At 40.8% G+C, this 14,917-nt stretch overlaps 1 protein-coding gene across 3 annotated transcripts in view; it reads right to left on the minus strand.

The window, feature by feature from the left end:
• Positions 1-14,917, minus strand: part of ZNF318 (zinc finger protein 318) — a 28,017-nt gene that overhangs the window by 10,608 nt on the left and 2,492 nt on the right. For all 3 annotated transcript variants that reach the window (XR_012774806.1, XR_012774805.1, XM_075496131.1), the window contains exons 2-5: positions 11,442-11,587; positions 5,873-6,503; positions 3,317-4,741; positions 177-276 (exon numbers count right to left, since the gene is read on the minus strand). Coding sequence is in view for 1 of the 3 variants with exons in the window: in XM_075496131.1 (XP_075352246.1) it covers positions 177-276; positions 3,317-4,741; positions 5,873-6,503; positions 11,442-11,587 (2,302 nt within the window). In the remaining 2 variants the exon portion in view is untranslated. The remainder of the gene's footprint in view (positions 1-176; positions 277-3,316; positions 4,742-5,872; positions 6,504-11,441; positions 11,588-14,917) is intronic.

Below are 14,917 nucleotides of genomic sequence, written 5' to 3' on the forward strand. Positions count from 1 at the left end.
ACCACATTTTGACATAATTAATTTTAATGTAGTAATTAGGTCACTGCTTTCTCAAGAGTTTAAACTATAGACTATTATTATTTTGGTCTTCACTTCTCCTAGCAGGTACTAGGACTTGTGACACATCCCAGTGGAAAAAAAGAAAGTGTGTGTGTGTGTGTGTGTGCACACTGTACCTTGCTGTTTACGAAGTCTGTCCAATTCAGTCTTGAGATAGTAAAGCTTCTTCTGCCGTGCTTCTCGTTCATTCTTCAGTTTTTCTCTCTCTTCTATCACCTAAACAGATTGGAAGGGGACTGGATTTTCTTCTCTTCCCAACACAAGTCAATCAGTCTTGCAAGAATGACAGCAAGACCTCAGTTTGGCAGTCACAGGACACTGCTCACTATTCTCAAAATGCTCTTGAGGATTTTAACACAACAAATACACTTCTCCCTCTGCGTCTGCAGGTAACTATATTATGTGCTCACGCTTCAACCCTATATGAATGCGATTGTTGTCTTTTGGGCAGTGTATTCCCCAAAACTTCTTTGTTTGTTGCACCACTTCCCAAGGCACTTAGGCTCAGCTGACTATCTTCTACAGGGCTGAGCAAGATCAATGCTGAATGGCTCTTCAAAACTCATGGAGTATCTCTGCAGCTAGCATGTTCCATCAGTGACAAAAGACTTCACAGCCCTTCACCTTGCCTCCTGCTTTGACTCTGGCCAATTTCAGTTGTTATTTAGGCTTCTGCTTCAATCTGATCGTAACTGTATCACCAAATATATTTTGCAGGCATAACTGTCTGAAATGAAACACCTGGATGAAGTTTGTCTCCTGCTCAATAAGGTAAACTCTGGCATGAGAAGCTCACAAATCCGCTTTTCACTGGTTTTCATTGATTCTCACAGAAGGAAGCCAGGCAATATACTAAAATAAAACCTGAAAAGTTCTTTCAATTTCCTTCCCAGCTTCATTTTTCAGGAGACAAATCCCAATTTTTCTATGTTCACATTGCTCTTAAAGCTTACTACTGACTCCTCCCTTGAACAAACAACAACTGCCCCAAGGCTTTGTCTTCCCTAGAGAATCACTACTACTATGGCAATGTAAATGTTGGCAGGATCCCTACATCCTGCCTGGAGCAAGCCCTGGAAGGAGTTCTACCAACACAGTTAGGCCACGTCTTAAACGACACAAGTTTTTTGTGGTTTTGTGGTTTTTTTTTTTCAATCACCAAAACACCATTCTCTCATTCTGGGTTTTCTGCCAGCACAGGGGCATCAACTGGAACATGCAAGTTTTCATACTCCAAGACATCCCAGCAAAAAAACGGTGCACTAAGCCCAAGCCAAAGATGTCTGTAGTGCAGACAAAGCCCTAGAAGTTCTGCCAAGATGCATAGGTGAGCTACCAGGGTATGTCACGGCAGGAGAAAACCAGACACCTTCAGCCCACAGAGCCCTTCCAGTAGTGCTAAGTTTCATTAACAACAAAATTTCAACCATGTCAGCTGAAGAAATTATTATTCCTGCAAGCAGTGAAAGCTCACTTATCTGCTGATGTAGCACTTGGTGTAAGTACTCCTCTTTAAGTCACTTCAAACAAAAAGCAGAGAGATTATCTCAGACCAAAAATTTAAAGTGACTTCTTTTGAGCCTCTCTTGGATTCAGTGGTCCATCTTTCCATGGCCTGATTTGTTCTGAGGAGCATGATATAACTGAGTAGGCAAAAAGCTTCCAGGCTCTGCCATGTGCTGCTCTTCTACAAGCAGATCTACCAACACAATGTATCATTAGTACAGCTACACTGAAAGAATGTCTCCAATGCAGATATGCGTATGTAGATGAAAAATTAGATATGAGCCTGCAATGTGCGCTTGCAGCTCAGAAAGCAAATTGTATCTTGGGCTGCACAAAAACCATGGCCAGCAGGTCGAGGGAGGTGATTCTCTGCCTCCACTCTGTTCTTGTGAGACCCCACCTGGAGTACTGCATCCAGCCCTGGGGCCCCCAGGACAAGAAAGACATGGACCTGTTGGGACCATGAAAATGGTCAGAGGGCTGGGACACCTCTCCTATGAAGAAAGGCTGGGAGAGTTGGGGTTGCTCAGCCTGGAGAAGAGAGGGCTCTGGGGAGACCTTATTGTAGCCTTTCAATATATAAAGGGGGCTTATAAGAATGATGGAGAGAGACTTTTTACCAAGGCCTGTAGTGACAGGACAAGGGGCAACAGTTTTAAACTAAACGAGGGTAGATTTAAATTAGACATAAGGAAGAAATTTTTTACAATGAGGGTGGTGAGGCACTGGAACAGGTTGCCCAGAGAAGTTGTGGATGCCCCATCCCTGGCAGTGTTCAAAGTCAGGTTGGATGGCGCTTTGAGCAACCTGATCTAGTGGAAGATGTCCCTGCCCATGGCAGGGGGGGTGGAACTAAAGGATCTTTAAGGTCCCTTCCAACCCAAACCATTCTATGGTTCTATGCCCTTACTTAAACAACAAAGAATGAGTGGACACCAGTTTGAAAACCCAAACAACTTTCAGGAATCTTCCAGTCCTTTGACAGTTATATAACTAGTTTCCTATTTTAAAATACGTTCTTCCCCACTACTCTCTAATTATCATACAAACCAAGGTAAGCAGAAGAGGAAAACATTAACACCAATAACCTAAACTGGTGTCAGATGCAGCAAGTAAAGAACAGTTTCCCTTAAGTTCTTCGGATTTTGTATTCTTATAAGAGATGATTAATACAAATGTAGAGGGAAAACTGTACGCAACTGTGAATGACATCCCTTAGTATGTATTTAAGAATGTCTAATACAGGGATAACCATGGTATTATTGTACTATGTACCATGTTCAGATGGAGCCTTCTGTGTTTCAGTTTGTGCCCGTTGCCTCTTGTCCTGCCACTGGACACCACTGAAAAAAGCCCAGCTCCATCTTCTTTATACCAACCCTTCAGGTATTTATTTATCTAGATATCTGCAGGTATTTCAGTATCTAAAGCTCAGCAGAATAAAGCCAACCTGTGGCCACCATGTGTTTTTTCTGTAAGATTTTGGCTGGCCCCAAGAACTTCAACTTTGTGATTGATTTCATCTGTTCAGTTATAACCTATGGGGATACAACTTTGAGGGATTTTAAAGGCATTTTTTAAAATTGTCACAAAGTAATATGGACAAATGCCTAGAAATCTTTAACAAAAGCAAATTTAGTCCCACTGCTTTTAAACTGGAGCCACTCAGGGAAAAAAAAAGGCACACCTGAAGAGGAAAAGCTTCTACCCCAGCAATCAATATTTTGATGTACCAGAATAGATAACATACCTTCTGCTTTTGAGCTGCCCGATTTTTTTCATCCGACATCTTTTCTGTGGTATTTTTGAGAGGGTGTGAAGACAGACGAAGGGGCACTTTGGAATGAGCAGGAGTGGTAGGGACATGAACAAGCACAGAACCATCTCTTTTTAAATCAGGGACATCCTTTCCCATAGAGACTGTCTCAATCACCCGGAGGTTGGGACGCGTGGGGTTCGCTGACATGGCCATAGTAAGAAGACCATGAGCTTCTGGCAGTGTAGGATTAGGCTGCTGGGCAGGGGGGTACATGGTCCAGCCAGGGGCTGCATACGCCATATAGTGCCCATATGCATCGTATCCTGGAGGAGCCATTGTGGGAGGTGGATAGTTTTGGGGCATCTGAGTGGCAGTGAACTGGGAATAGTTGGGAATTTGGTATTGGGAAACAGAAGTAGGTGTAGGTGGCAAACTAGCAGGAGCTGGTGGAACTGAGGGAATGAGAGAGACAGAAGGAAGAGGCTGTTCTGGTGCACACGGGGGTATATCCTGTCCCACTGGCTTGTTCTTAGTATATTCTGATTTCTGAAGAGAGGATGCATCTTTAGACTGCTGGAAAGAGACTGGAGGTGATGCTGAGCACTTCTGGCCTGACTCAGGAGAACGAGTGTCACTCCGGCTGCGACGCAAGTCCCAAGGGTCCAGTCTGCGAGGATCTGAAGAGCGACGATCAGGAGAACGAGATGCCAACTTTTTGCCATGAAGACGTTCCTGGGTACGAACAGCCAGTTTTCCAATTTCAGCAACACCAATGTCAAGTCCAATGGTTTTGAGTAAGTCATGGATCTTCGCATACTCAGCATTAGGCTCTTCTAAAGGATCCAGCTTGACAGCTGGAGCAGGAGAAGGAGGTGGGCTCACTTTCTGGCTTATTATCTCATTGCCACAACTCACTGGGGGCTTCTGAATGGGGAGAGATTCATTTTTGGTGTCTTCATCCTCATCACCATAAAGAAATTTCTCTTCATCCTCAATGTCAGGAAAACTACGCCTCCTCTTCTCCTGAGCACTGACAGAATCAGCCATCATGCCCAGAATTCGGGAAAAACCACTGCCATCCTGACTGGCCCTCTCGTGAGGCAGCAGGAAGTCAGTATGGCGATCAGCAGGCTCTGACTTGGGTTCTACCTTTTCCTTGTGACTTAAGAAGCTTCCAAACTTCTCTTCAAACGTGAAAGCATCTTTGGGAGTCCCAGAAAGTGGGCTCCACTCATATAAACCGTCACGCAACTCCTTATTTGCAGACTCTACAACAGAGTCTTTGTTAAACCGTTTGAGAAAGTTCTCCACTTCAGAGGCAAAAGGAGCCGTGTCGTTGCTCTGGGGCAAAGACGAATGACTAGAAAGAAGAGGAAGATCCTTGCTGGGAGCCGGACTGCTTGAAAAGCCCTCAGGCTGAAAGAGAGAGAAGTTACTATTTACAACAGCACCTTCGGAGGCAACTATGCACCTCACAGAACAAACAAAGGAATGTGTGTTAATGTCTCCTTGAGTTCACAGCTGAAGAAAAGAGTTAGAAAAGACAATATATAGTTGAAAGAGAACACAGAAGATTACAAAACAAGTTGCCTAATGATTCTGGAATGTCAGGTCCAGCAATGAACACTTATCTCAGAAAATACACAAAATCACAATTATATTCCATTAATTTTTTGCAAGCATAAGAACTGAAACTTTTAAATTGAAACCCCATAACATAATTTTGGCTACGCTTTGAGTTTAATCACAGACAAAAAGGATTTCAACACCTTAAGACAGGTAAAAACAACTGCACTGGGGTTATTCCCAGTCACTTCTTCAGAGAGGCATAATTAATGCCATATTAAATAGGATTTCCAACAATAGGTATAGAATGGGATCCTCAGTATTGGAGCACCTCCTGAGATAAACATGTCAGTGTCAAACCAACACTGATCAGTACAACTGGCAGATCAAAAGTGATGTGCTAAAACATGAGAAAAGAAAGTCAATTTATCACGCTGGTTGCAACCGCTTATCTTTCCATTGCTCTAATTTTGAGACTCAATTGGTATAGCTTGGGTACAAATTTTGATCCCAGCCTACGGTCCAAAGGGAAAAAAATAAGGAAACTCAAAGATGTTTTCAGCCAGAGGTACTGAAGATCCATTAGGCAGTTCTCTAAGTCTATAAACACGAAAGAGGCACTGTGACAGACAGAGAGCTTTGATCAATGTCCTCACTGCCTGTGGTACTAAAAGACCTAGCTTTTCTATAAAAGCTGGCCCAGATCTCAGCATCCTGGGCTGAATTTCAGCAAGGGTATTTTATTCTGCCTCAGATCTTTTATATACATATATATATATAAATAAGATTCTTGATTAAATGCCTTCACTGTTTAAAGTTTCTAATGCAATCCTAACTTGTATAGGCCTGCAAAAAAATACCTGTCCTCTCAAACACAGGAAAACATAAAGATTTGGCTCTTCTATTTTGGAAATCAAACTAACATTCTGTATCATGAATTGACTGCTTTGGAAAGTAGAAACATATAGACAGGGATCAAACCTGAATAGGAGACTCTACTTCCATCTCCACTCGTTTCTTCAAAATAGATTTTTTGGGCATGGATGGGATTTCCTCAGGCCTATACGTATACCGAGGCTCAGAAGTCTGTAGTGTGTTAGTCAAGCCAGGGATCACATAACCACTGCCTGAAACATCATGATTCAAGTTTCTACTACGCTCTTCTTCTTCTCTTTTCCTCCTTGCACGGTCAAGCTCTCGGAATTCTTCATTCAGGTATGATGGGCTCGGGCTTCTACTGCGGCTGCGGCTTCGTCTGCGATAGTTTCGTGTTCCTGATGAGAAACCCTGATGTTCTCCACTCACACCATGCATCTTCTCATCCTTTTCGTACCGTGGACGCTTAATTTCTCGTCCCCTCTCTTCTGGCCTCGATGGGTAGGATTTCCTGAGTTTGTCACCATCTCTGTCAGATCCACGAGGCAGCTCTTCTCGACGACCATAATGCGAACTATAATCTGAACGATGGAGGAAAACATCTCGGTTACGGTAGTCTTCATCATGTCTCATGATGAAGGGACTTGAAGGTTGATCTTCATGCGATGGATATCTCTCAAGGCCTCGAGGACATGAGAGGCCTCTAGTGAATATTGGACCATCAGCCATATCATCCCTGTGTAAGAGAAGCATAGAATAAAGGTAAGTATTTGAGTCAGAGTAAACTAAGTCTTCCTCCTACTCAAGAGTAAGAAATTTCCAAATCCATTTCAGAATAACATCTCCACCACTAAATAGAAACAACATTTTATGTACTTAAAGGGCAGGGGAGAGAGGGAGACTTATTTTTAACGGTACTATACATCCCTCCTAGGAATTCACCTGCACACACAGTGACATGAACAATTCAACTCATACTGCAGAAGGAAAGCCTTGAAAAATTGACAGGATGGATTTATTTCTGTGAAGGAGAAAGACTACACGTTTTAAAAAAACCTTACTATCGTATTTCAGACCACAAACCCTTTCCTCACCTCTCCCAGCAAGACACCAAGGTCACATTTCATATGAATTATTCAAGGTATAATTCAGTTTCACACTGGCAAATGAAACCAGATCCTCTTTTTATCTTCGGCTGTGGACAAGGACCACAAATTCAAGCAACATTTTCTGTTGCAACAGATCCGTAGACAGACTGTCACTAATCACATGAACTGCTATACCCAAAAAGAAGCACTGTTTTCCGTAAGATATCTATGAACCAGGCATAGTAAATGTAATAGTATCATTCCTTTGTGCCAGCCCCTGCATTATTATACCCAGTGGACATGCAACTGGCACAACACCAGAATAACTAGCTACATCTCTTAGAGTATCTTCTTTTTGGACTGATTCCTACCCATACCTCCAATTAGGAGTATCTCCAATTAGGCCTTAGTTTTAACTAAGGCCCTTTTTTCCCCACCCCTAAAAACTTTTCTGGGACTGTTCTTTAGATCAGGCAGAAACAAACCAAAACACTTTAAAACTACCAGCTGCTGTTGTTACTCACAGGCGTTTAAAAAATCTAGCAAGACCCTCCAAGAATGGGAAGGAAATGTGCTCCTTAAGTGAAATCAATGGGACAGAAAACATAGAGAAATGTCTTTCCTGAGTGATGAAGACATCGACTTCAGATAAACTATGTATGATTGATTGCTTGAATCCTCAAAAATCACGTCCTCCTATTCAGAAAAATCCCTCCATAGATCTGAGAAGGGACAAATCAAGTCACGCCAGATGACACCTTCAAAAAAATTTGCAAAGAAATTACAGCCCCAGTTTTTAAAGTCACCAGACTAAAGAATAACACATATAAGCTGACAAGGTCTTTTCTTGAGTATTTCCATAGTTTACATGTGCATATTTAAGAACAAAACCAACACAAAACTTCACTTTACCTCTAGTCTGCATCATTGCAAAGCATTTCATATGTTATTAGATGCTTTATCAGTCCAACACATTTTATAAGGCAAACATGGCATACAGCAGGACGCACAGTATTACATGGTATCTTTCCAGTTTCCAGCAAACTACACACATCCACCCTCTCCAAAAGCACGAAAATATCTAAAAAGTAGCTAGAATTAAATTTCATACATAAATGTTGCTGTTCACAGCCTACATAAAGGTATGTCTATCCCCAGTGTCACCTTTTCTGAGAGCTTGCTAAACCTATACAAGCTGCATGAACACACCTGGTGGAGTAACAGATGCATTTCACCATACACCTTCAGCTGATTTTTGTGCAAACAATTTGTATGCATGCTTGCCAGGTGTCACCTACAATTCAAACGCTCTGACTGCAGTGACAGAGCAGAAGGAATATTTAACCATACTTTGGAAAGAAAGGAATGGCAAACCTACTATATTTACAACTAGAAAGATGTTCCAAATACACTCTGAACAGCTATGATGCAAACTTAAAACCCAAAGATTAAATACAGGCGTGAGGAAAAGGATTACTTGCCTTACAGAAACTGTGATTCTTTGAAATATGTTTTCCATAAATACAGTCCAACAGAGATATGTCCCTCTTAACTGGTTTGGGTGCTTTTAGCCAGCAATGTCCACTACAGGCTATTGCATCCCTGAGAGAGGATACAAGGTGGTACCACTGTGACCATCCCAATTCCTTCACCAACACAGAATCCATGAATTACTGGAATTTGCAGTTTCAGAGAAGAACAGACTACAGACTACATAGACATGATGCCTCAGAGAACTACAATTAGTGTAAGGTAAGTTTACTTTTTGGCATATTTATTCACATACACAGAAACAGAAATAAATAATGGTATTCTGCTGTCAGCAACCAACAGGACTCCACCTTAACACACAGTCTTTGAATAGGAAGTCAGATGAGCTGTTCATACTCAAGCCAGCTGTCACTCGATATTATGCCAAAAAAATGCTATTTCAGAGCACAGCTTAACACAGACCAAGCCTCTGCAGTGATATGATCTAATCTTTTGGATTAACCTCAGATGAAAGAATTGGTGGGATGGTCTGTATAGCTTATGCCAGCTCAGATAGTAGTATAATGTCTTAAAAATACTGACAGAGGGAGAGATGGAAGACTGGGAGAGGGATAAGATATATTCTTCACTTTGATATACTGAGATTCTGGAAGACAAAACAATACTAATCTATTGAAGTAGAAGACTGAAGCTGCTTAGGTGACCTTGAAGTCACAGGCCAGCAGCATTCAGTATGCTTACTTAGACATGTGCAGGAGGCCAGCTGCCCTAGAAACTCGGGGCAAGTTCTTACAGATGTTTTAGGATGGACCTGCACGTGAACACACACCCTGAGAAATTCTCCTGGGGCATCCTGAAAATCCACTGCTGCAAGAGAATCCAAAAGCATCCCTGATTTCCATCCTTTGGTATTTTATTTCCTTTATAGGCTAATGAACCTCTCTACCATCCCAAGGCCCTGCAAATTACAGAGAATAATTTGTAAAAGTGATTGCTTGAAATCTCTAAGTAGAGTAGTTAGCAAAAATAGCTGAGAATAACTAAATTCAGAATTATTTGCTCCAATTACTTCAAAATTTGAAGAGACATTTTCAGAAAACACTCTATCTTTTTCTTTTTTGTTTTTTTTTTGTGGGTTTTTTTTTTTTTTAATGAGAATGAGAACGTACCACATGCCAAATAAGAATGTGATATGCCCAGTATTAAACCCAATGATGATTCACAATAAGGGCTACTTTAAAGCCCAGTGATAGATTTAAAGTCAGTGTTCCAGTACCAGGGAAGCCTCTCAGAGGGAAAAAAAATACACGACGAAAAAATACATGATGAACAATGTCCTTAACCAAATACAAAGTGTGTTTTAAAAACAACCAAAATGTCTAAACAGTGAAGAAATTTGGAAGTTAGAAGCAGTACCTAGAAGATTTAGGGAAAGCTAAGGGATGCCTAGGTTGTCACACACTTTAAGCTTCTGGACAGTGGGCACCGCTCAGACAAGTGCAGCCAGCACAGATTGGACCAAAAAAAAAAAAGTGAATGTAACCACATGGAGTTCTTGCATACCTACACTACAAATATATGGTAAGTCACTTAAAAACTGAGGTCTACATGGTCTCACTTTCTCTTATTCTCATTCTGATTCACCTTTTATACCTTCTGAGGAGTCTATTCTGAGCATTTTTTTACATCTATGGGTCCTGTAACAGAGACAAAGTGAAAGTTCTTCATCATTTTCGCTCTTATGTTAAAATAAACTCCACTGTACCTGATGTTACTTCTAACCATGCATCATAACCACAAAACAGGTTAAATATAAAACCTCACTGCACAAAAGGAAGCAATGGGACACACTCCCCCACCCTGCATGTTCTTAATTTGCCAGAGCAGTGCCAGTTCTCCTACATACCATTTCCTGCTCCTTCCAACCACTGTACTCTCCCTGGGCATATGCACTCATTTCATTCAGAAGACTGCAGACTGCACAGGGGATTTACAAATTGAACACTGATCCCAGGAGAACTGAGGTAAAGGCGTAAATGTGACAGTACTGAAAACTAAACTCTCATTTGGTTTTCCGCACCTGCTGAAACTTACACTTAAGAAAGACAGGAAATTCACTTATTCTGCTCACTTCCCTCTTTTTCTCTCTCTCTCTTTTCTTTTTTTTTTTTTAACAGTTGGGGATATTTGCATCAAAAATGGAAGTTATAGTGCTTTTTTTGTGCTAGATGCTTATCCCTGACCTGAAACTGCAACTGTATGCTCTGGGGCACAAACTATGCCATCTTTAACTTCACAATTCAAGACAAAGAAAATTATTTTATTTGCACAAAGTCTTCTGATTTTACTTATTTTGCCAGATTATATCTGTTCTCCTACTGAAGGCAAACATACCCAAACAGTATCTACTAATATTTATACTTCACTCTTCACAGCAGATTTTTAACATAAAAGACGTCTCTTCATTAACTATGTTTCTCTCCAATTCCAATCAAGGGACCCTAAGAATTCTAACACTTACTTTATCATGTATGAGACTGTCTGACTATGTTCACTTCTCTTCCGCAGGGTTTTTAAAGTCAAAATAATAAATTTTATTCAAGCTACACTAGAGCTTTCTTCTGGACCATTCTCAAAAATCAGGAAAGTAGATTATTCCTCCCAATAAATGAGGAAGTGGAAGCTTTACACTATTCATAAACAACCTTCCTTTCAGTCAGGACTAGGTAGGTTCCTAAGAAACAGAAGAAGGTGGCTGAAGCTGTTAGATGTCACATGAAGCAGCTCCCTCCTGCAATATACTCTGGGCACTTTTAGTTTATATGGGTTTTAGAAGCAGTTGACAAAAATCAGAGAAGAAATATCTGTTTAGAGTTACTATGAACACAGGCAGCAACTTTTGTTCAGGAATCCCCTGCACCACAACTTGCTGGAGGCTGGGGGAGTACTCCAGGGAAGCATCACTACATGCTTGCCCTCTCACCCTCATTCCCTTGGCATTCACTGGGCTAATTAGATGTTTGGTCTCACCCAGTACAGCCATTCCCATGTTCTTACTGTTTCAAACCTGAATCCCCATCTGTGGAGGACCATACCTGTCACTCAGGTTATCAATTGGTGAGCCCAGTCTATCAGGTAGCCTCCTTCGCTCTGGTGTGCCAATGCAATACCGGTCATTACCAACAGTAATCCGCAAACTCTGTTCCAGTGAAGACTCAGAGCGGAGACTCGGTGAACGTCTCTGTAAATTGAAGAAAGAGTGCAAGCCCATCAATCAGGGAATTTTAATCTCAGCTACAGAAACGCAAGTGACTCTGCTCTGCTTAACATATGAGACTTGGGGTGAATGGATCAATTAAAAAATCAAACTAGAAGAACAATTGTTCCAGATATTTCAATTTTCTTTAGTTACTAAAGAAAGGGGAGGGTATTGACTGCATTTCATTTCTCATCCCAGCTGCCAATAACACGCTCTATATTTACATTATCTAGAAGGGAAATTTTCAACTCAAAAATACATTTCATAAAGCACCATTTTGGAAGGTGGAAAAACAGAGAGAAGTTCAGGAAGTCCCAGATTTGTTGCTATCCTCCTTTCTTTGTAGAGGAGAAGCAGCTAAACAAACATTGCATAAAGAACAGTGCCAGGAATTTCTTAATAAAAGTGTCTGGATTTCTAGCCCTTTCCAACTTCAGTAACAAAATGAACCAAAGTATAAACCAGTGTAAACAAAGATTTTCCTAGCAGCGATGTTTTCAACAGTTTTCCTCACCTCATGCTGCTTTCAGCAGATAAGCGCAACATAATACTAAAAATGCCAGGGACTACAGAAACACTTTCTTTAATAGAATTACCATTATCATTATTTATTACTGGTAGAGCTAAACCAGAGCTAAGTAAAGTTGCCTTTGAAAAAACTACAGCAGACAAGGCCTGAGCTAACTGCCTCTGCACATACCTTCCTTTGGACACATACTCAATACAGAAAATGCCATTACTGGTAAGTTACGCTTAACTAGTTACACCTCACATCATTCTAGAATATGGCACTAGAATACAGGAATGATCAAAGTAAGGGGAGTACCATAAGAAACAGATGAGACTGCCTGAAGACAGAGATACTTGATTTGCTTTTTTAAACCAACATGGTTTAGATTCTGCTTAACAGGAAGCAATGAACCAGCTTCAGTTCTGCCAAACCAGTCATGCACTGCATATTGCTTTCACCGCTGAAAACTGCAGTAGAAAGCAGCAGGTGCACTATGTTGTCTGCATCCACCCTGAGAAGATGCAGCAGATTCAGCTCAATCCTTGAAGAGACCAAAGGAAGAACAGTACATAATCTCCAACAAGAAAGCAAAAGAATTCCCTCACAAATTTGCCTCAACAAAATTTACTTGCAGTACAAATTTGTGCTAGAATCCATTGTGCACATAACCTTGTCCTGGGGTAACATATTAGTGATTTCTGTTTTGCTCCATTAATCTGAATCCCAGCATTTATCAGAACACTTTTTAATTACTTTCTAAGACCAACTGTGTTGTATAGCACAATATGATCCTGCAACAGCCTGGCTGAGATACAACACATACAAGGTGCATGTCTCATATGAACACACTCTGAAGGCTCACATGTGCCTCGTATAAGACTGAATTTTGAGGGCTGCCTCAAGAAATGATCATCTTGAAGGGCATCTTCTTGCCATCAAGACTGTTGACAAGTTGGGCACATACATGACAACCATCTCCGGGAACTGGAGACAGAGAAGTGATGATTACATCTCAGAACAAACTTCTGGGCAAAGGAAAGAAATAGTTTATATTTAGAAAGTTTGGGATGCTAGGATTGCCTATGACTGCCATACGGATTGCCCAGAGACAGTAGTTATAGTGGTACATATTTGAACTTCACAATTTTTTTTTCTTTAGTTTGAGAAATTCCAATTTTAACATCTTTTTCATTTGGAGCACTGAACACCATCACTAGTCATTCCTACTTATGCACTGCACTGCATCTTCCTCCCTGCATCTTCTGGCACCTAAACCGGTTACCATTGCCATATTATTGCACAGGTTGCATACCAGCTCTTCATTTCTTCTTTCTCTGTTGACCCAACATACTCCAGTCAGTCCAGTTCTAATTTTCTTAAAAGAAAGCAAAGAAGCTCAGAGAAACTATAAAAAGAACAAGCACGCAGGTCAGCATGGACAAATAAAAGCAGCATGTGTCAGCCTTGCAAGAACAAATAAAGTCTGCCAAAATCTGTCACTGTACAGCCCTGACCTTCCTCTCCTCCATTACATTTTTCAATACTTGCCCCAAACTTTTGCTGTCATTCCATGCTCTTCCAATTCCCACAGTTTTCCCCAGCTACTAAGAAACTAACATCATCCGTACTTACAGTGTCCAATACACAGCTCTACTGGCAGTCAGCATCCCCGTTATGCATGAGAAAATGGGCAATGATGCTGATAACCTAGGAATGCATGCACTCCATCTCAAAAAAAACCCCCAAAACCCAAAACAACTCCCAGAATCAAGAAAAGGGAATAAGAAATATCTAAGGCTGCTCCTTCCATACTCCAATTCATATGGAGGGTAGGGACAATAACTTAGAGCTTGTACTCAAAACTTTTCTGCATTTCAACCCCACGCCCTTACCCCATCAGTGTCTCCATTCCACATCCTACATCTTCCACCTTTAAGTATATACTCTCCTCTTCCAAGTCCTCCTTCCTTATTGCAGCTTAAATTCCTCTTCCTCAGTCTTCTGTCTGAATTCATCTCCTTTCAGTGACAGCTCCAAAATGCCACTTACTGACACATTTGTATAACTCTCCACATTTCCACACTTTGTATCCTCAGACTTCTGGAGAGGGGGTCTTAAGTCATATAAATCTGAAAACTTTTATTAAAACTTTACCCAATCATGCTGACCCAACACATCCGCTGTCTGCTTTGTTTTGATCACACTTAGTTCCACTATTTGGAAAACACCAGCATAATCCCAGCTTTTATCTTTCCCTAATTAATGCTAATTTTGTAAACAGTACTTCTAAAAAGTAAAATCAACCTGCATATTTATTTTATGCTTTATAACATCACTTTTAAAGAAGCAGTGTTGGTCAAACACTTTTTGGTGGACAAAAACTTCCATGGAAAAAATGTGCACAATATACACTCTTAAGAATTACTTACACTGGACTTTAGCATATGCAAGAGACAGCACAATACAGGTTAAAGAGCTATACTTAATTGTTTCAAGATCCCTCTTATTGTGAGAGCTGCTTCCTAGAGGAAGGTTTTCCTTAAATGCAGTAATATTCTTGTAAATAAACAAAAAAATCTATTTGGCTCAGCAGTTCAGCACTAGCTAAGTTGCTAAAGCCTAATTTCTAGAATTAATAATTGTTTAATCCTTCTTCTCTGAAATTAGAATAGGCAAGAAAAACATCAAGAATCTGCAACAATTTGCTGAGATGACTACTGTAACTTGAGCCAGAAGGGTGCAAAATAACACTGGAAGAATAGCGTTTGTCAGGAATAATGTTTGTGTAAAGTGGGAGGTTT

The sequence above is a fragment of the Mycteria americana genome, chromosome 3 (assembly GCF_035582795.1).
Source record: "Mycteria americana isolate JAX WOST 10 ecotype Jacksonville Zoo and Gardens chromosome 3, USCA_MyAme_1.0, whole genome shotgun sequence".
NCBI classification, from domain to species: domain Eukaryota; kingdom Metazoa; phylum Chordata; class Aves; order Ciconiiformes; family Ciconiidae; genus Mycteria; species Mycteria americana.